This window comes from Fulmarus glacialis, unplaced genomic scaffold (assembly GCF_000690835.1).
Source record: "Fulmarus glacialis isolate BGI_N327 unplaced genomic scaffold, ASM69083v1 scaffold14208, whole genome shotgun sequence".
Taxonomy (NCBI): domain Eukaryota; kingdom Metazoa; phylum Chordata; class Aves; order Procellariiformes; family Procellariidae; genus Fulmarus; species Fulmarus glacialis.
Genome location: NW_009231548.1, coordinates 83,328 through 104,433, shown reverse-complemented (window position 1 = coordinate 104,433; position 21,106 = coordinate 83,328). Strand labels below are relative to the sequence as shown.

Below are 21,106 nucleotides of genomic sequence, written 5' to 3'. Positions count from 1 at the left end.
ATACTTTTCCTTGCAGTGCTATGAGCTCTGGCTTAAATAACTACAGTAGAAATAGTTTCAAACTGAACTGAATGAGATGGATCAGAACATCTCACTCAGTCACATGTCTAATATTGGCAGAGACCTTAGAAGTGTGGGAATGGCACCTGCTTATTTTCCCATTCAGAACGTGAATCTGTTGTAGAGCGCAAATTAGGTTAAGCTGGACATTGTTCACAAATGCTTACGGTTTCTCATGATGTGCCTGACACAAACCTCTTCCTTCCGTATTCTGGAAACCTTTTTTCAGGATACTTCTCCAAGGTAGGACTAGGATTCTGTTCTATTCTATGATTCTATTCTATGATTCCTTCTAAGCCATCCTCAGCAATACTGACAATTCCTAATAGAGTGGGCTATTTGAGGCTGGTATTGCCAACTAATTTCATGGAGATTGTTTGGTGTTTAAACCACTCAGATAAAAGTTGGGAGGAAAAGGCCCAAAGTTTCCCTTTTACTGTTTACTATATTTAATTGTTATGCTTTGTCAAATTCCTTTCATCTCTACCAGGAGTTTTCACTGCCTTTTGTGTAGGACTCGCCCTTGATGCAGACTTGCTTGGTGTTTCTTCCAATTGGTCTTTGCAGTCCATTGTTCACATTTACTGGTTTTCGTAATTGTATACTAGTTGTTATTGTTCAGCTTTCCAAATGCCTAGGGCATCTGAAACTGATTGCATCAGAGCAATGTAGAGAATCCATCTTCCTCATGCTGAAACGCCCAGCTCATATAGGCAACTGTCCCTGCATTATATTACGTTTTACTATACAATGCTGTGTTTCTTGGGCTCATACTCAGTTTTCTACTTTTCTATTGTCTAATTCTGTGGAGGGGATGAAGAGTGGTTTCTCTAGCTGAAACTAAGGGACAGAATTTTGGACAGCAGCATGCAGCTGCTTACAATTGACTGTTACTCTCTGCAGTTGTGAGATAAAAGAAATGTGACTGGGCAGTATTTGCATTCAGAAGTCTCCAAGGGAAGGCTGCTGTCTGCATTGCAATGTCTTGGAACATTTGTGTGTGTGTGCCTTTTCTGCCACTCACTGACTGTTCCCAGATGTGCTTAGGTAACCAAATCTATCAGGATTGTGATCTGGAGCTGCCAGCCTGCAGGCAGTCTGTTCTGGTTGAGTAGACTGTTTTGTTAAATTTAGAACAGTGCACAGAACACAATGCCAATCTCTCAATCCTAGCATATTGTAATTTATGTTCTTTTGATGTGTTTTAATTTACTTTTTTTTTTTTCCCCCCTAATAGGAGTCTCCGCAAGACAGTGCTATCACCCGAGACATCAATCGAACGTTCCCTGCTCATGATTATTTTAAAGATACTGGGGGAGATGGCCAGGACTCCCTGTACAAAATATGCAAGGTATTCTTTAAATTCTTCTTGACTGGTTTTGGTAACTTGCATTTAACATCTTTAACAGATCTAACTGTTACCTGAGCAGAATGTGTATGTATTACAGTTAACGGTGTTATGGAGACAGACTCTGGCACTAGACTCAGTCTGGTTCTTCATTGTAGATGTTTAGCCGGTTATAGTGCCATTCAGATAGGAGACCTAAAGTAATACGCCCTTCTGGATTCCTGAACACTAAGGTGTTTGGTACAGAGACTTCACATGATTCCAGACATGTCACTCTGGATCAAGCTGGACAAATTATGTGCTGTGATGGAGATGAGGGCTAATTCCATACTGATCAAGAGCAGCTCACGCCTGCAGCACGCTCCCTACTTGTCAATATTTTCTAAGTTGTGCTGGCAAAGTTAGGGACACATGCAGGAAATCACGCTGATGTTGCCTCTTGAAAAAGAAATGTGCTGATGTTGGGTGTGTCCTTTATGTGTAATGTATGCCATAAGCTGCTGTTGTCATACATAGTTGTCTTTAAAACTGGAGATAACTATGTACCTCCTGTAAATGTTATAAAACCATAGGCATGCTTTGAAGTTGCTTATTAAAAGGAAGAAATTAGCAAAAACGGACAGCTTGGTTTTGTATTCAGTTATCTCAGCTGGAATGTTTCAGGCTTCCAGCACTTTCTTTTGTGTTCCTAGTGTTTCTCCCTCTTCCTAATGTCCCTGAAGCACCTGTTTAGAGGTAAAAGCACTCAGATAAGTGGTTTAATAGGCTGCAGTGGTCTTGGCGCATCACTGTAACTGCCACTGCCACTATATATCACAGTTTGATTTTCATACGCGTTACCCCTTCGTTGGAATGGCAACTGATGCACTCCGTGAAAATTTTATGGAGCTATGTTCAATGCAATGTTTTGTTTTCTTTGTGTTTGTAGCTTGAGACAGATACGCTGTAAAGTCTTGATTCTTTTTTTAGGCTTACTCTGTCTATGATGAAGAGATTGGCTACTGTCAAGGCCAATCGTTTCTTGCTGCTGTGCTGCTGCTACATGTAAGTGGTGGTTTTTTCCCCCATTTGTTTTAAGCTTAAGAATAAATACTGTTCCACTTGCCTAGAACAAATGTTGGTAACTCCTGAACTAGTAGGGTTGCAGGCCATATACCCACTTAAATGTTGGTCAATAATAATGTGATTTTAGGCAGAGTACATTGTTTAAAACTTACTGTGGTATTCATAACGAGTCTTATCTACAGTCAGTGTTCATTTCACTGTGTTTCTGTTTCAGGACCCCTTCCATTCAAAACTCTACAGGCTTATACTCATGATCACTAGTAGGCATGGAATTTGTGTATAAGACAACACTGTAAATGTTTCTGTTACAGGTTTTCAAGGTCAGATTTAAGCTTTTTAGAAGACGTTTGTATTGGAATCAGTCAGAAATATGGGTGGTAATTGCCGTATGTCTCGTATACACAGAAGTGTATTTGTGACATTGATGGGATGTCAGTTTATTAGGTCTCAGTGCTTTGAACAATATGCTGCCTATGTGGGCTATTATACTGTAAGCCTTTGTGTTTCTTGGTTTTAGAGGTTAGTGAAGGATACAATAATACTTAAATTTTTTTTGAAGATACTGAATTATGCTTTTTTAAACTTAATTGTTGTTGGTAGAAGTGATCTCATCAGAGTGATATCCTTTAATTGCTTGCATGTTCAGAAGCTAGAGAGATTTATGGTTACTGTACATCAGAAGCAAAAGGTTTAGATTCACTCACGCTTGGGAAATATGAGAGGATTAGAAATCTGTACAAATTATTTAGAGACCGTTCTTTTTTAAAGTAATGTCTGCTTTTTATCAATGTTTCTATTGCAAGCATGGGTAGTTGAAACTGAACAGAGTTCCTAAGCCCAGTAGTGTTTTGAGATTTGTTTTCCCCAGCTGCTTTTTAGTGATTGTTGCTGCCAGAGAGAACTAAGTATGAAGACTTCTCCGCAGTTTTCAGTGGAAGAGGAAGTCTGGTCTTCAGTGGAGTATTTTCCATAATGTTGTAAAGTCAGTGGAGGATATAGGAGAGATTGTAAACTCCATTCTTTTGAAACAAAAGCCAAATGATTAATGATAACAAGCTTTTAGTTCTTTGTAACTGTAATCTGAAATATTTACTTGATGAGCAATTAATTCTTTATTACTACACTGAATCGGATCAAGAAGGGTGATAGTTTCTGATAGGAGAACTGAACACTTTTACTGAAACATACGTGCTTTCTTTTAACTTTTTCATTGTCATATGTCCTTTTTTTTTAATATCCAATGCATTAGAGAGACTCACTGTCAAGAATGAGCCATGCATTATTCTGGAGTCTTTTCTTTAACAATAGCTGTTGCTTCTGGGAATAATGTATGCATTTTAAAAGACTAAATTTCAAATAAGTTTCTTTTTATTTGATTCTCTTTGAAGTCAGCCTTTGGAGTGTGGCTGCTAGGGAAAATACATATTAAAAAGAAACGTTGCAGAAAAGGAAATTAAGTTTCTGCGAGTTTTTCACTACCAGTTTGGAATGTGTCGGCAAAGTTTTCAGTTTTAACAAACTCCCATCTGCAGATTAATAATAGAATACTTGAGATGAATGTTCTGTCCTTTACAGGAACAAGTGATTGACCTGAAGTCAGACTTCACTATGGAAATATGAAAACTGAATTTTGATGTCAGGGAAAAATGTCTAAACACTGATGAGCCATGATGAGTGTTTCTTCATTTTGTGGCAGGAAAGGGCTATTGAACTTTCCCAAACCAATGCTGAGTTGTGATGTGTGGAACTTCTGTTAGCAGTTACTGGTCTCTCTTATTCATGCCATCTAATAAATAAACATCAAATGTAATAATGCCATTTAAAAAGGTAAATATACCATTAAGAATAAGGGAAAGATCCTGTTTAACATCCTCTAGTAATACTGCTTCTGTCTTAGTTACATAGGTGACAAGGGGTTAAGCTGTTCAAAATCAGTAGGATTCTGCTTCTGACATGATTTGGAACAAAGATGCCAAGAAACTGCTTTGGTCTTGATGTCTGAAAAATGTACTTTCAGTCAGGCGATTGAGAGGTGGCTTATTCCACAGAATAAGAATGAAATGCCATTTACAACACTTAGACCTCATTTTGCGTGTTTAATATTCTTGTTTACTTTTAAACTGGATAGGGCCAGATGAAAAAGTAGTGACAATTTAGCCTTTCTGTAAGAGGGAGGAGAAGGGAGGTGAGGGCAAATGGAACCGATATGAAAGATTTAAATGCTCTGTGATAAATACACTTTCCTCTCTCATAGATGCCTGAGGAGCAAGCTTTCAGTGTTCTGGTCAAAATCATGTTTGATTATGGACTCAGGGAACTTTTCAAGCAAAACTTTGAAGATTTGCACTGCAAGTTCTATCAACTGGAGCGCCTCATGCAGGTAGGTGTTCAAAGTTGCATGAAGTGGTTGGATCAGAGCCTGCACTCAGAACTAGCAATTTATCTTATACGTGAATAGTGTTTGTGACCTCTTCGTAAGGATGAAGAGTGAGGACTGTCCATATTGGAGGTTTTTTAAGAGTAGAGAATGTTGACTCAAGACCAGTCTGATGCGGCTGGCAGTGTGCAGTAAGTTTGAAGGCAGACATGTCTTTCCAGTTGGAGTGGCTGTCGTATGGCCTGGCATAGCAGTGACTTCTGAGCTCACTGCAGGCACACCGCAGAGTGGCTTTGCAGTGTCAGCACATCCACTGGCTGGGTTTCCTGCTAAGGTGAGAGCTTGGAGATTGCACTCATTGTGCATGTGATATAGTGTCCTTCTGAGCATCCATGCCGGGGCAAGCCTTCAGCATCCTTAGAAGGTCCTTTAGCATGTCAGGCAGCTGTCTTGTCAGGCATGGGTGGATACAGAAGCCTGCCTTGCTGCACTGATTGTCACTCCACCCTACTTACCTCTGTTATTTTGGGATTTCAGCTACACTTCCAAAATAGTATAAACTAACTTTTAGTATTTATGTGTTTTTTTTATTATTAGGAATACATTCCTGATCTGTATAACCACTTTCTGGACATTAGCCTTGAAGCGCACATGTATGCTTCCCAGTGGTTCCTTACCCTGTTCACTGCAAAATTCCCTCTCTACATGGTCTTCCATATTATTGACTTACTCTTATGTGAGGTATGTGTTATAATTGGAGACTTGTACTACTAGCAACTTTTGACAGTTTCTCACTGTCTTGATTCGTGTCCTTCTAACTATCTGTTCTTTCAGAGCTAGGCACGTGATAATTTTTAAGTAGAAGTGTTATGTTTCTGCAATGAAAAAGAGTTCTCAGCATTTTAAAGATATAAATTAGGAGTCAATATCTATATAAAAGATTATAATCTATTTCTTATAACACTGTTGGATCTATGTGAGATTCTGTACAGTGCTCATGGGATGAGAGTTAATTTACAAATATGTGGATTCCTGTGTTGTTAAATTGTATTATACGCAATGATAACTTTTTTTTTCCCCCTAGAATATTATTGCATGGAGGCCATTGCGTATAAAATTGCACAGCTAATTCTCATGCTGGTAATCTAACAAGCTTGGAGCTCTTTCTCCTGGAAACTTGAAGTCTCTATACTTCACAGCATATATTTAGAGAGCAAAATTCTTTATATTGAGATTTTGTATGTAATCATGTTTAGAACAGTATACTTGGTAGTATGCTGGTAAGTAGTGTAATTTGAGTCAGAGCTTATTAACATAAGTAAACAAATCACATTTTGTACTGAAGCATCCTTGAGTTATTTAATGATTGGCTTTTTTACTCGCCGGTTAACATTATGCATCCATTCTTCACTGGATCTGCAGTTGTTACTGTGAAGTGGCAGTTTGTCTGCATTTCCTTTACTGAAGCGTTTCAGCATTCATAAATCTCCAGGTCAATGTTTTTACCCTTTCTCTGTATCTTTTTGCTGCTTGCTTTGTCCATGTGCCAATGTAATAGAAAGCAACAGATGGTATCGAGAAAATCAGTTCTGTTTGTTTAGAAACACATTTTCAATTCATAAATAGTAAATGTGTTCATAGTGAAGTTTTAAGGGGTTTTTTTATCGTTTTAAAGTAATAGTGAGAGAATAATTTAGTGGGAAAAAGAAAGACAGAATCTTGAATTCAGATGAGCAATGTGTCTTGATTATCAAAGGTACCCCTTAAGAAGTTGTATGCTACTACTGACTATGGAGACTGTATTTAATTGGGCAATATAAATAAAACACTTCTAACAAGTAGTGGCAAAATAGATGACACGGGACTCTGTCCTAAAGTGAGTCACTTTCTTTTTCATTACACAAATTAAGCGAATTTTTTAATACTAGAACTTAATATATTGATGTATATATTGCTGCATAATCCAGTGTTTTCAGAAGTTGCTGTATGAAAATTAAATGATCTTGAGCTGACCAACTAGTCATTAAAAAATAAAGTACAGTACACAACAGTGCCTTCATCTTTTCAGAGTTTCAAGCTACTAAGGAGATAGTAAAACCGGTGTTGAAACATTACTTTGCTCTCTATAATGGCTATCCAGTAAAGATACTTTCCTAATTGTTTGCAAAGTCATTCTCTGGGCCTTTGATTTAATATAGCACCTGGTTACACTTGTATCCTGGTTCTCCTTTTCACAGAAACTAGACAAACCACAAAACCCATGAAGTAAATTAATATCCACGCTTGTAAATACTGAGAAATTAATTTATTTTGTCATTATTTTTCTCTCCAGGGAATAAGTGTTATCTTTAACGTTGCACTGGGATTATTAAAAGTGAGTATCCAACGTTTCATTGTGTTTTATGCATCATCATGCATAATATAAAAAATTAAGATGCCTGTTACAAAAATATTATGCTTTTTTTTAAAAAGCTAACAATTTCCTGTATTACATGTGCCGTTGTCTGGCATGCCCTGTACAGCACGGTGCTTTTGAGGGTGGGGTGGCGGGGAAATAGAAGGTTGCAGAAATAGAAACAAACACTATTTGCAGAAGGTTAAAAAGTAGTTATGTTCTTGGAGCTTTACAAAACTGTTGTTACATTATTGTCTCTGGGAATTCAGTAATTGTACAAAATCTGCTTTGCAGTTACTGGTTTTTCTTTCCTTGTCTCTAGACTACCAAGGATGATTTGTTACTGACTGACTTTGAAGGGGCTTTAAAATTCTTCCGTGTACAGTTGCCCAAGAGATACCGTTCGGAAGAAAATGCAAAAAAGCTGATGGAATTAGCATGTAATATGAAGGTAAAGATGTGGTGATAGCAACTGCAAGCATATCTTTAATGGGTACAATTTCTGTCTCCATATGTAACTTTGCAACTCACTTGTCCAAATGCAAATACATTGCAGATGCTTTACAGTGAAACATGGTAAAGCCCCAAGATTCTCAGAGCGATATGAGCCCGCCTGGAGAACTTAAAAACAGAGTGGCTTTCAGAAGGCAGTATTCAGTGCTACTAACAATCAGACTACTTCAAAAAAAAAAAAAAAACAACTTAAATGACTAATGGCACTAATATAAAATAATTGCGGACATCTCTGCAGTTCTTTGATGAAATCTTTCGCTGGTAGTAGCTGTGAACATGGTAGTATCTTTCATCGAGAGATAGTGGGGAGGTTTCATTTAAAACAGTAAATAATGCAGAAACAGAATATCATCTTTCAGACGGAGTATGGCTATTTTTAATTGTGGGTGCATGTCTATGTACTGCAATAGGGAGCTCATTAAAAATGCATTGATTGATTTACAGATCTCTAGGGAGATGAAGGAATATGATTTGCCATTCAAAATTTCTTAAAAGTCAAGCTAGGGAAATGACCTTGGGGTTTATGTATTCCCTGTGTGAGGTTTTGATTTGTCATTGGTTTATGGTGGAGGATGTATGCCGCTTCTTTAAAAAGTGTTTTAAGTTTATTTCCCGTTCAAGACTATTTCACTTGTACTCTAAGTAGCTGACAGTAACAGGTTGATCTGTTTATGATCTTTGTAGTCTAAAGAACTCTATATGAAGTTAAACAAAGTGCTGGCTGAGTTGTATGTTGTCTAGTGCTGCCACAGTCAGCTGAAGTTTTTTAATAATGCAAAAAAGCATTGTTTTTCATGAGCAGCCCATGTGGGAGGTTTACAGTGTTGACTTCCTTCTTGGCTTTTCCTTTGGGTGCTGGAAACAAGTGCTAAGACACTCTGGTTGAAAGTAGAGCTCTGACGTACCGTACAGTGTTTGGTGTGCAGATGTTTCTGAACATGAATCTTTTTTAAGTACTTACTGCTTTCTGCAAGAGTGTTTGGAGGCTAGCAAGCTAATCAAGACTGTCTTTTAATGTGGTCATCACAGCTGTTTGACTTCCCCCACAAATCATTGATTAACTGTTCATAGAGTCAATGTTTAGGAAATACTGATGATAATTAGATTTCTGACTTGTATAACATAAACCATGTATCACAGTAAAATGTCATCTCTGATCCTTATAGGAGCCTTCTTTTGAACAGAATAGAAACGTAGAAAATAGTTTGGTGTGTACTGTAGACTGGAGAGATGCTGTCCCATAAATGAATTAATCTCAGTAATTCCTGTTTTCTTAATAGAATTTATTCAGAGAGCGCTGTGAGTTCTCCTGTATGTTTGAACTACTGAGATAAACAGTGGAGGTTTTTTAGATTTCAATTGCCCACTAAGCCCTATTTCTTAAATATAACTAACTTAAAAGTTCTAGCCTTTGACATTAAGACTTTCGTTATATATAGCGAATATTGCATTACCTCACAGCTGAAAGTCAATTGCTTTTCTAATCAGTAAATATTGTAACTAAAGCTTTATATGGGCACTTTTGAATAAGCCCTCAAAGTGAAAATTCCAGAAAAAGTTACAGTTAGGAAGTTATTGATGCCTCTTTATAGATGTAACAATTGAGTTCTAAAATGGAACTTTGATAATTCATTTAGTGTATTTTAAGGAAGCTGTGATTCTTTCTTTACAGTTTCATGTAGATTAATTTTTAGTCAAATACACTGGTATGGTTCAAAGTATCCTTTTTCTTTGAAATTCACTAGAGGAATTCTTTGTAGCATCAGTGTATAAACACACAACTTCCCTAGTATGTTAACATTCAAGGCGTCTTGTACTCCTGGTGTAGTAGCAGTATGCATGACAGTATTCTGCATAGAGTTCAAGCATATCTTATATAAAAATAGTGTAGAAATAATCAGTATCAAGGAATAATCAAGAATAAAGTAAGCTATTTTAGCTCTCCAATTGTTTAACATTAGCCACAGATTAGACATTGCACCTGCATCTGGTTAAGATCATGTGTAACGAGTGCATTTGCCTTTCATGTTTCCGAATAACAACTTGTTCCTTTTCCCACTGTGCCAAAATTCCCTGCATTCCCAGTGCTGTGTGAAGTACCTAAAGCAAACAGTCTTCTCTGAGCGGTACACAGCAAGGTTGTCCGCTGCTTCTTTGAGTGCTGTGTGTTTTCGGGGGGATTAAATGGGAGGTTATGGAGAAAGTACACACTGCACTACTGGGCTCTGCACAGATGCTGAACACTTCTGTATCACATCCATGTGTGTTGCCTCTGATGGGAGTGCTGCATATGACCTAAAATAGAAGTCCTTTGCTGCCAGTAGAAATCTCCAGCTCTGTATCTGGAAGTGTTTTTGAGCAGAAAAGGGCCTGACGTCAAAATAAATCATTTATATGAAGGGAGAAGTAGCCCGGCTAAGGCATTGTGATTACAACAGCATTCTGCTGGAAAGGAGGTCAGTAAATGATCAGCTTGAGACCACACTGTATTCTTAAAGTCACTCCTCTGTGTTGCAGTCAAATGTTAATGCTGCCTCCTGTGCCCCTGAAAAACTGTGATGGGACTTCAGTGTTCATTTCTGCTTTCTATCACCATGCAAACCCAAAGGCCTTGCTGACTTCCCCAGGGCACAGTTCCCTCTAGGGCTCCAATGTCCAGAGCAAATCTTCTCAGGATCACCTCATTGTTGGTATCTAGAGGCAAAACTGGTTTAATGTACTCAGAAAAGTAGAAGAGGAAAATACAATGGTGTGTCTTCCTTCCTTTTCTCTCTCACGTGGCTGGATGCCTCACTTCTCAAGATCTAACCTTTATATAGCTTGAGGTTTGGTGTATGAAACCCAATAATTTGGGCAGTGTTTCAGCAGGGGCAGAGCAGTGAAATAATCAACTTGAAGTTACTGGCTTCATTGTCAGTAAAAGGTTAATACTCTGCGTGTTTGTCTGGAGTGCTTAGTAGGAATAACTTCTGCAGTTGTGATGTGGCTGGACTGACTCCAGATAAATGGGCTGGCACCTCCAAAAAAATGTCAGCTGAAGTACGGTGAAATGTTTCTGTGCAGCTCTCACTAGAGGGAGCCTAGCTACCAGTTTTCTACAGTTCATTTCGAGTAGGGTTGTTAATGATAAAACCAAAGATAAGAGAAACTAAACATGTGTTCCATTCTGCCTGTCATTTATGCACGCAAAATTTGTTTAACATGTTTAAACATGTTTAACATGTTTAACATGTTTAAAGCTCAGACAAGGCTTTTTCTAAGGAGGAAAACATAGCCATAGCTTTTTATTTCAGCAGCAACTTTCAATACTAGAGATTTAATTAGGTGCATACTAGCTTGTATGTGAAACACTCACAGTGGTCTTGGCATGGTCTGTGTTGCTAAACCATTGTAGCATATGGCACAGCTGACAGGTGACACCAGGAAAGATGCTGGTCAGGATCTGTTACAGGTTCTCTTGTGTTCTCTGTCCCTGTAGGACTTGAACACTGTGCACAAAATATTGAATTCAACACCAGCTTTCTCTCCCTTCTCACAGAAGGGGAAACTGGGACCCTGAGAGGGTCACTTTCCTAGTGGTGTGTGTCTGTCAGAGCTGAGGACAGAATTCCAGCCTTCCGAATCCCGGAGCAGCAGGGGACAGAGCATACGTGCTTCTGAGTTGTTGCTGCTTGCCGAGACACCTAGGGAACTCTGGGACTGGACTGTTTTCTGCTGAGCTTGAGTGACACTAGCAGAAATGTCAGCTGAGCTTTCACTTGCCCTTTCAGTATTTGCAGTCTCCTGTAAAGTAAACCAAACACTTCTGTATGATGATAAATGTTAGAGCTGAAAAAGCAGCTGAAGAAACGTCAGTATCATGCTACTTCAAAAACGAAACACATCTTGTGTGTTTTGAGGCAATCTGTTATGCTAAGCCACTGTAGTATTTGGAGCATCAAATAGCTGCACAGCACCAAGGAAAACTCAGGTAGGATGCTCCTCTGGGTGCCTTTCAAAAACTTTTCTGTGTTCCACAAAAGGATAAGAGGAAGGGATGCTTGTCATTATATTGAGTGGAATAGAATTTTTGACCATGTCTAAGGGTTTGATACTCAAAATTGAGTGAAGATATTAGCCATGTTTTGTAGACGGCAGGAGTTGCATAAAGCTTGTACCATAACCCTTTGTGAATTGTGTTCTTTTATTGATGTTCTGGGCAGGAACTAATGGGCTGCTTTAATTTAGATTAGCCAGAAGAAGCTGAAGAAATATGAAAAGGAGTATCATACCATGAGAGAGCAGCAAGCTCAACAAGAGGATCCTATAGAAAGATATGAGGTAATGCTTACCTACACCAGTCTGATTTAACACACAGTAACTGCAGGAAGTTCATACTTTGACTCCTTTTTCTTTGAGCTGTTTTCTTTGTTTTGTGACCAATTTGGATACAACAGGGGAATCGGCTACGTGAATTAACATGAAGTGAATCTCCTTATATTGGCAATGTTAATCAGAATGGGGTTGTTGTGAGCCCACCTTCACCATGAAAAATGGAATAGTATGAATTTATATTTGAGCTTATACAACTGTTTCACTAGAGCCCATTTCTAGCACTTGTGTAACATGCTGACTGCACCAAAAGCCATGAACAGAAAGAAAATGCTTAATTGATTATAACTCTGCCTTCCATTTATAATCCTGCCTTCACTCCTCTCCCTAATTTCAAATGATGTATTTTACGTAAGTATATAATTTTATAAATATTTTATTTCTCAAATAAATATAATATAGGAATACATTTTACATATAAAATTATGTATGCATATACATAACACATTAACACACACACGTACATACATAATTTTATATATTTTAAGCTGAAGAGTTTTACGTGAACTTCCTTTAATATCTGTCTGTGTGTTGGGAGTTGTAACAGGAGAAAATAGAGTGGTTTTCCCAGGACCCTCCTCTCTCACCTATTTCCAGCATGCAAATTCTATTTTGAGCCAAGAAAATCAGTACTTGTAGGAACCTCCTGGCAAGGTATTGATGGCAGAATGACACCCCTACTATTGCGTTCTTCAAAATCCTTTCTGTAGCTCAACAAGTAATAGCTGAGCGGAGTTATTTATATGTGGTTTCTTCTCAAGGCTAATATTTTATTTACTTTATTTTATCTTTACAATATGGCTAGCTAGTTTTGTCCTCATTGAATTTCGTGCAGGTAGAGTTGTCTTTGCATACTTAAGATATAAGGTAGGCATTTGTGCTCAGGCACAGTAAGCATTGTGTTTCATAGACAAGCACCCTGGAAGACCCTTTTCTTGATTTCTTTTGTTTTGTTTCTCACAGCGTGAAAACCGGCGCCTACAAGAAGCAAACATGAGGCTTGAGCAAGAAAATGATGATCTTGCACACGAACTGGTGACTAGCAAGATTGCTCTGCGAAAAGATTTAGACAATGTAAGACATGTCTTTATGCTGTCTAGTGGAGACGAGGTACTAGGGCTAATTCCTCATTACTCCTCTCATTGGAGAGGATATACATAGAGTATTTTTTATTTGGGTGGGATAGGATTCTTTCCTCAGTGTCCTTATTGCAGACTGATATATAGGCCTGTGGTCAGAGGTCCATGGGAAACAGGACCAATGACTGAAATACTAATTGCTCTGAGAAGCATTCAGAGTAATTTGAGGGAGAGCCTGTACTTGAGTAGTTGCTTTCTTCTCTATGTATATTAAAAGAAAATCTAGCAGGAGCTAAGTCAAGTCTTTGAATTGTCACAGAGATAATAACATGGACGCTATATTGTGTTTTCCTTCAACTGGTATTCTTATGAATAAGATTTCACAGCAGACAGGCTTTTGCAAAGTGCCTAATAAACTTGAAAGTCTGAGTCTGGCTGGCTCTCGGTGGAATCAGATTCTCAGGTACCTTAGGCAACTCTGAAAATGTTATGTGGTTTCCATTTGGCTTGTTGAAATCTGCCCATGTGAAGTCATCTTGGGTTGTTTCCCATATCAGTAGAGTTCTCAGGAGGAAACTTCGGGTTCGCTTTGTGTTACAGGATTTTTTTTAAGCTTACTGTCCCATTCCCTTCCTTACATACTCATGTTTGGGAGATTTTATTAGGATATGCTTTTTTTTACAGGACATGCAGAGACAGAAAGATACTGGCATTTGTAGTGCATGTGGTAGGCTAGAACGCATTTAGTCTATCTGCTCGGGGAGATGAGGGGAAGAGTTCAAGTGCTCGTGTTTTGCCATTCTTGTTCTGTACCAAGATAAGTGCATTTCTGAAATCTCAAAGGAAAATGACTTTTGAAAATCATGGAGTTGCAGGAGTTGACAGGCTTTAAAATGTTTCAGCTTCTCTGCTTCAGAGAATTTAAGGTTTCCCACAGTCTCCTGGAAACTTGCTGTTGGAGAAATATTCATAGTAAATGTTGATGCTAATGGGTTAATGTTGCTCTTAATGAGGTTTGGTTTATGACTTTCAGATTTATTACATCTACTGCTCTTTCGTATTAAAATCTGTGAATCATAGAAGTATGTTCTAGAAGCAGGGTTTTTACAAAGGATTGGTATGTTCACTTCCTGTTACCTATGCTTTTTCACTTTATTAGAGATAGCTCATAGAAAGCTATGCAGACTGCCCAGCAGTTTCACTCAGAGGGTGGACTATAGCAAAAAATGTACTGAAGAAGCTTTTTGTATCAGCTATTAATTGTTTGTGGCTGCTTGAGCCTGTATGAGACACAGTTACGCTTTTACATTGATTCGTTTAAATGGAGAGCTGACAAGAACAAATTAAGCAAAATCTTTTGAGACTATCTCATTGGATATGTAATAGTCATGCCTTCAAAGATGGTAAATGATGTTGGCAGCATTTGGGTTATCCCCCAGGAGGAGATAGGTAGGTTTGATCCTACTTTAGGACCCTGATTAATTCTTCTAATTGGATCCTGAAATGGTAAGTTTCATTCTACTAGCCAGATGTCCTGAAAGAAAAGTACCAAAGGACATTGTTTAACACACCTTTTCTAATACCTTCATGGCATGTCTGAAATCTTGCAGCCTAAAAGATCAAAGCAAAGCATTTGGAAATACAAGAATTTCCTTAATATCCTTTGCACTAGACCAGAAAATAGGCTTCATTTTTCTACTGTTGTTGGACTCCCACATCCCAGTTTTCTTTAACTTTAAAACAGCTTAAAAACCATGTATAATGAAAAGATGTTCTCTTTGCCTTTGCCATCTGTTTTAAAGGATCAGCAGGACTTTAAGGGACTAAAATTCACTTTTTGATTTTCTTCCTTTGAAGGGAATTGGTACAGCTACTTTCTGAAGATTTTATGTCTCAGTTGAGTTATTGATCTATTTTTATGTAGAATTCATACACCTATTGGGAAGTACTGCATTGCTGTGTATAAGACAGGAAAAGGTGTCTTAACTTCGCAGAGAGAGTTTTTAGTGGTTTATAAAGAGCCAGAGATTTTTCAACAATACATCTTTATTCTTAAAAAACTGCAGTAAAAAAGGATTATATGGTTTCTGGTGGGACATCTCTTTTCTTTAAGGAGGAAAGGAGAGAGGGGTCTGACCCTTATGTTTGCTTTGGCTAAGTTTTTTCATGCAGTATTTTCTGGGTGACATAATAAAGATGGTATCACATCCATTGGCAGGTGTCATAGAGTTCTGGGATTTTTTTTAAATGTTCTAGAGATATTTTTCATTAATTCTGTTTTCATTGGAAGGTTGAATGTTTGCAAATTGAACTTAGGTCTAAGCTGGTTATAGTCTTTTATCTATCTTGAACATTGTGAGCTGTTCTATGCCTTTTGTTGTCTTCAAAATGTATTGGTCAACTTCCAGTCTGGATGAGAAAACAAAACTTATTTCTGTTATTGGATTTCTTTGGAGCAATCCCTGCTCCGGTTTTGCTAATACTGATCACTGAAATCAAGGACAAGTTTTGGAGTGATGGAGTGTAGTGGTATACTTTGTAAATTTTGATTTGTTGCTGCTTTGCCATTGCAGATGGTAATTTTTAGAAAAATAATTTTCAGAATAAAGTTTTATTGTTATTAATAACAATGAACAGACCCTTAATAATAATAATGAAAAGACTGCTATCTTGTCTGTGTCCTATTGGAGCCTGTCCCTATGGCTGCCTAGCAGCATCGGCACAGCAAGAAAGCCTCTCTTCAGTACTGTACTCCACTCTTTGCGTTTCAGGCGGAGGAAAAGGCGGATGCTCTGAATAAGGAACTGCTAATGACCAAACAGAAGCTGATTGATGCAGAAGAAGAAAAGAGGCGCCTAGAAGAAGAATCAGCTCAGGTTAGGGGCATTTCTGTCATTTTCACATTTCTGTGCAGTGCAGAAATTAAAAAAAAAAAAAAAAAAGGGCAAATGTGGGAAGGACTTAATGTTCTAAGCCGTGTTTGTCCCTCTTCTGTAGTGTAAAGAATGTTAGCAAAGCAGAATTCTTCACTTTCCTGCCAGGTGCTTCATAGGGTAGTGAATTTTTAACTTGAAATCACAAAGGCAGAGACTGCGCCAGAGATTGCCGTACAGAGAGGCAGTATAGGACTTCAGCTGTCAGCACTTTTTTTTAATACTTTCTTCTCTTAGGTAGTCAGTTTTTCTAACAGTGATGGCCACCGAAGTCTAGCTTTTCCTTGTCTGCTTGGAGCTGAGCTAGATCATGGTTCCCTGGTGTAAAATATAGCAGTGAGGTTAAAGAGGAGGAAATACCACCTGGTTATTTTTCAGATATGTATAAATATATAAACCCTTTACTGTTGTTTTTTTTTTTCTGCAGCTGAAGGAAATGTGTCGTAGGGAACTAGATAAAGCAGAGTCAGAGATCAAAAAGAACAGCTCTATTATTGGTGACTACAAACAGGTAAGTACAACTTTATGATGATGTGATTTGCTATCGAATTGCAGGACTTTCTCAGGTATTTTAGGAGATTTCTGGAAATAAGTGTAATCTGTGCCATGCATTTGAGGAGACATTTTGGCTATTTTAGATGGGAAGCTTTGGTTGGTTTTGCATTTTCTTTTGTTGAGATCCTGATGCAAGGTGGTTAGTTCTCTTTGCCCCTCATGTAGGTATTTATAGGTCATCAGTCACCACACCCTCGGTTATAGCCTAACGTTCAAATGGGCTCATGTATATCAAAGGTTCACCTCATTCAAAAAAAACGTTCTCTGCCAGCTTCCCTTCTTCAATCAAATGGTAACTGCATTTAAGAAATAAAAAAGATGCCTTTTTCCTTTCAAAGATTTTGCTTTGGAATTCAAGCTTCTGATCATAAGGTATCAAGGGGGCGAATGCATCTATCTTTCTAGTGGGCCCATAACCTTCAAAACATTCTTAAGTCTGCATCACACAGGTCTTGAGGAATGAACTGGGTTTTTTACTACTTTGGCTGTCTTGCCTGGTTCTTTTATTCCAACAAAAAGAGCCATGCTATTCCTGACCTTTTCTGGCTCCTTTAGCAAGGCCAAACTGCTAATAACTTACGTTGAAACTGCACCTTTTCCTGTGGGCATAGAAGAATACGTAGAGAATGAGAATATATACAATGAGACAACTTAATGCAGCATCCCAATTTTCCTGGCTTTCTAACAGCCCTCAGACTATCCATGTTAATACTCCTGTAGCATTTATTTGTGCTTTAGCATTCATTTGGGATGAAATTTACATTTATAAATGGTCTGGTAACATAATTTTGCTTGTCAGATTTGTTCCCAGCTGAGTGAGCGACTGGAAAAGCAACAAACAGCAAATAAAGCTGAAATTGAGAAAATACGGGTAAGAGACCAGATAGCTCCACAGTCTACAATGTTTAAATCTCTCAGCAAAATCATTAACAGCAAGCACACAATTTACTTCATTACTAAAATAGTGGCTCAAAGAGAGTTCCTTAGTGACTTACAGTTTTGGAAAGAAGATTATAAGGGGGAGATCTTGGAGAAGAGATGAATAACTGTCATCTTTCTCCCATGCTATATTGATTACATACTAATGTTGATGCTGGGCAATAACTACTGTTAATTTTTTTGAGGGGTCTTTTTTTTCTGGAGGAGATTCCTCTGACTGTCTTTTACCATAAAGTAACATGTGGGCAGTACAGAGCCCATTATTGTAGCAATACACTGTTACCAAAATTACAGCAGTGTTTCCAGGGCCCGTAAATCTGGGGGTGGCAGGAGTTCCTGCTTGGCTGTGCTTCCCCAAAAGTTCCTGAGTTTGCAAGTCATTAGCAGTCCCTCTCGTGTTGTGCTGCTCTTCCAGAGCAGTGGCAGGAAAAAGCTTTGATCATATCACCAGCACTTCAATGCAAACATTCACAATCAGGTATTTACTTTAGCAAAAAGTGGATGACTGTGAGCATTGCCGGGAGTTCTTCAATAAAGAAGGCCGTGTGAAGGTTGCTAGTTCTGCCAAGGACGGTTCAGATGAGGACACAGATGAGGAGAAGGAAACGCTGAAAAACCAGCTGAGGGAAATGGAACTTGAGCTGGCCCAGACCAAGTTGCAGCTTGTGGAGGCAGAGTGTAAAATACAGGTAATGCTTTGGAGGTTCATTTTGTAGTCTATATGGTATGTCTGCATTCCTAGAAAAATGTGTGTGTTGTAGAGGGATTGGAACAGATCCTGTTGGTTGAAACTGTAACCTGCTATTTCTTGCATGGGTTATTTAACCAAACGTTGGGTCTGAAACTTAGTGTGTGCAGACAAAATAATTGAAATTGCATGAACTGTATTTACCAGCTACTACAACTTCCAGACGTCTGCCTGGCTGCAGTGCAGTACTTAGTGACTGATCTTCTGCAACGTCTTGGAAGAAATCCAAGCTCTAACAAAATACTGAATCATGCATTTCTTTATCTCACAATCAATGTTAAACGAAGAAGTAACGTGATAAATGTTAGACATGTTTCTTAAAACATGATTGGAAAGCACTCCAGGTATTTGAGGTATTTGTGTAGAATATGACAACATTGTTCTTTTAGCCTAAAACTGGTATGCCAGTGTTTCTCGTTCACAGAAAGGTAAAAATTAGTTTGTAGAAAGTCCACTTCCTGTGGGAGTAGCTCCTTCTCAGATGGGAAAGAATTAAAGGGTTTGGATGTACTGAAGAAAGCTGAATGTTTCATTAAGGGCAATGACACAAGTCTTGTTTTGCTTTTCAAAGCTTTTGGTTTTTTTCTTCATCAGCTTGTTTTGCTACTTTTAATTTATGTAAGACTTGTTTAACTTCTAAAGTGGCCAAGAGATTGTAGATGTCCTGGAGCCTTCTAGGTTTAGCTCATATAATCTTGTGCTGTGAATACATAACAAATTAATGAAATTACTTTTCTGTTTGCAGGATTTGGAACACCATTTGGGTCTGGCATTGAATGAAGTACAAGCTGCAAAGAAAACATGGTTCAACAGAACAATAAGCTCTATAAAAACAGTGACTGGAGTCCAAGGAAAAGAGACTTGTTGAAAAGCAGTTCTGTCAAACACACCTTCTTAACACAACACCTTTTGTTGCCTTCCTTGGCCAGATGTTTAATTCTGTGACATGAGAGGACCAGAATGTAAATAAAGTAGAAACACAGCATGTCAGGATTTCAATAGGTCAGTGGTAAAGAGGATGGAAATACAAGAAAGGTTTTATTGCTAGACATGGGATCTTCATACTACTGATATTTAACAGGTGATATAGCTAGATTTAAGCTCTTCAGAGAAACACTCCATTCTGCGATCTGGCTGGAGGCTTTTCACAGACTAGGTACGAGAACTTACCAAACCCTAATTGTTAAGTTTACATATGATAGGTTTTTTTACAGTTATAACCTTTTTTAATATTTTATTTGAAAGGAAAAGTGTCACTAACAAAGTTTAAAAAAAAAAAAAAAAAGGAAAAAGGAAAAAACAAACAACAAAAAAGACAACTTTAGCAAGAACTACATCAGTGCCAGAAAGCAGTCCCCAGAGGTAGGATATGGAGAGTAGGAGGTGACATGTTTTGCTTTATGAATGGGGATGATTTCAGCATTCCTGTCGAGCAACCCCACTTTGTTTTAGTAGGTGCAGCATCCATCTCTCTGTGTTTGGCATTTCTTTCTGTTACTAATCAATTCTATGCAACTCTGGGCTTTTTTGGCATGGGCTGCCAAACAAATTCACAACCTGAGGCTGGGAGACTTGTCTAAGTGCTAGACAAGAATAGCCAGAATTCTTGGCAAATTTCCGTTTCACTTCTGTGTCATATTGTTTGATCCACATATCAGCAGCGTTAAAATCCCCAACACCAGGACTGCTAATAAGTACTAATTATGTGGATGGTCTGACATTTAATTGAGTCTTTTTGTTTGTTTTTTGTCAGGTTTTTTGTTTTGTTTTTGTTTGTTTGTTTTTACCCGGCTGTAGCAGGCCTTCTGTGAAGCTCTGAGAAAGCTTCCAGGATTTAGTTTTGCACATAGGTATGAATGGGACAAAGAAACAATAAACTGATATATATGTGAGGCAAAAATCATTGCGTGAGTGTAGCTGCGAGCATCTATAGCTATCCAACTCGCTTCCCTGGTAACATGGTCAGAGGTTGTGTAGGTAATTTTTCACGCTCGATGCAGTTGCACTAATAGGTGCTAAACGTGCTTGGATTTCTTATTCATTGGATTGTCTTGAGTTCTCACCAGAAAGCTGTAGAATGGAGTTTTGCACCTTGTAATTTTTTTAATTTATAATGGTTTGTGTTATGCTGAAGTATCTATTGCATCAGTGGATAAATTTTGTGTGCAGTGTGAGTATAAGCTGGTAACAATAAGAGGCACTGGTTTGTATATAAAGATATTTGGTTTATTTTGTATTTCTACCTTTTTCTTGTTTACTGTACTAATGCTAGCTAATGTACTCTGTAACTACGGAATAGAACATGCTATGTCCAAGCTTTTTTCCTTAACTACATACATTATCTCTATTGTTTAATACCAAAAAAAAAAAAAAAACCTGTAACTCCATCAATATTAGATGCGTGGACATTGTGGTAGCATAGTTGCAGTGTGTATACTTTATGAATTGAAATATAAACTAGTAAAATTGTATAACTATTTTGTTGTTTCATTTCATTTTGACAGGAAATTAAATATTTTGCAATATAAAACTAACTCTCTTCTTAAAGTAGAAGCAGTAGCATCTGCAAGCTTCTCTAGGATCGAAACTATAGTCATGCTGCAAAGGGCTTTGCTAAAAAAGACTGCATATTCTAAGTGTTGCCAACACTGCTTTATATAATAAAATCTAGGGTTTGCTTTGAAAAAAAGAAACTGCAAAAATGACCTTGTGCAGCCTGAGGC

General features: G+C 38.0%; 1 protein-coding gene across 1 annotated transcript; it reads left to right on the top strand.

Moving 5' to 3' along the window:
- The first annotated feature begins 219 nt into the window (after window positions 1–219).
- Window positions 220–20,860, top strand: RABGAP1 (RAB GTPase activating protein 1). The gene is made up of 14 exons (XM_009584628.1): window positions 220–303; window positions 1,298–1,411; window positions 2,378–2,452; window positions 4,728–4,853; window positions 5,448–5,591; window positions 7,183–7,224; window positions 7,568–7,696; window positions 11,986–12,078; window positions 13,093–13,203; window positions 15,980–16,084; window positions 16,569–16,652; window positions 17,496–17,567; window positions 18,127–18,324; window positions 19,129–20,860. Exons 1-14 carry the CDS (start codon window positions 220–222, stop codon window positions 19,249–19,251), a joined length of 1,500 nt encoding a protein of 499 aa, XP_009582923.1. The 3' UTR covers window positions 19,252–20,860.
- Window positions 20,861–21,106: the final 246 nt, after the last annotated feature.

Excerpts from the sequence above, each read along its gene's own strand:
- RABGAP1 (XM_009584628.1), top strand. The coding sequence starts at position 220 with ATGCTTACGGTTTCTCATGATGTGCCTGACACAAACCTCTTCCTTCCG. Across the intron at positions 1,412-2,377 it reads CCCTGTACAAAATATGCAAG|GCTTACTCTGTCTATGATGA; the intron begins GTATTCTTTAAA and ends TTCTTTTTTTAG. Across the intron at positions 16,653-17,495 it reads TTATTGGTGACTACAAACAG|ATTTGTTCCCAGCTGAGTGA; the intron begins GTAAGTACAACT and ends TTTGCTTGTCAG.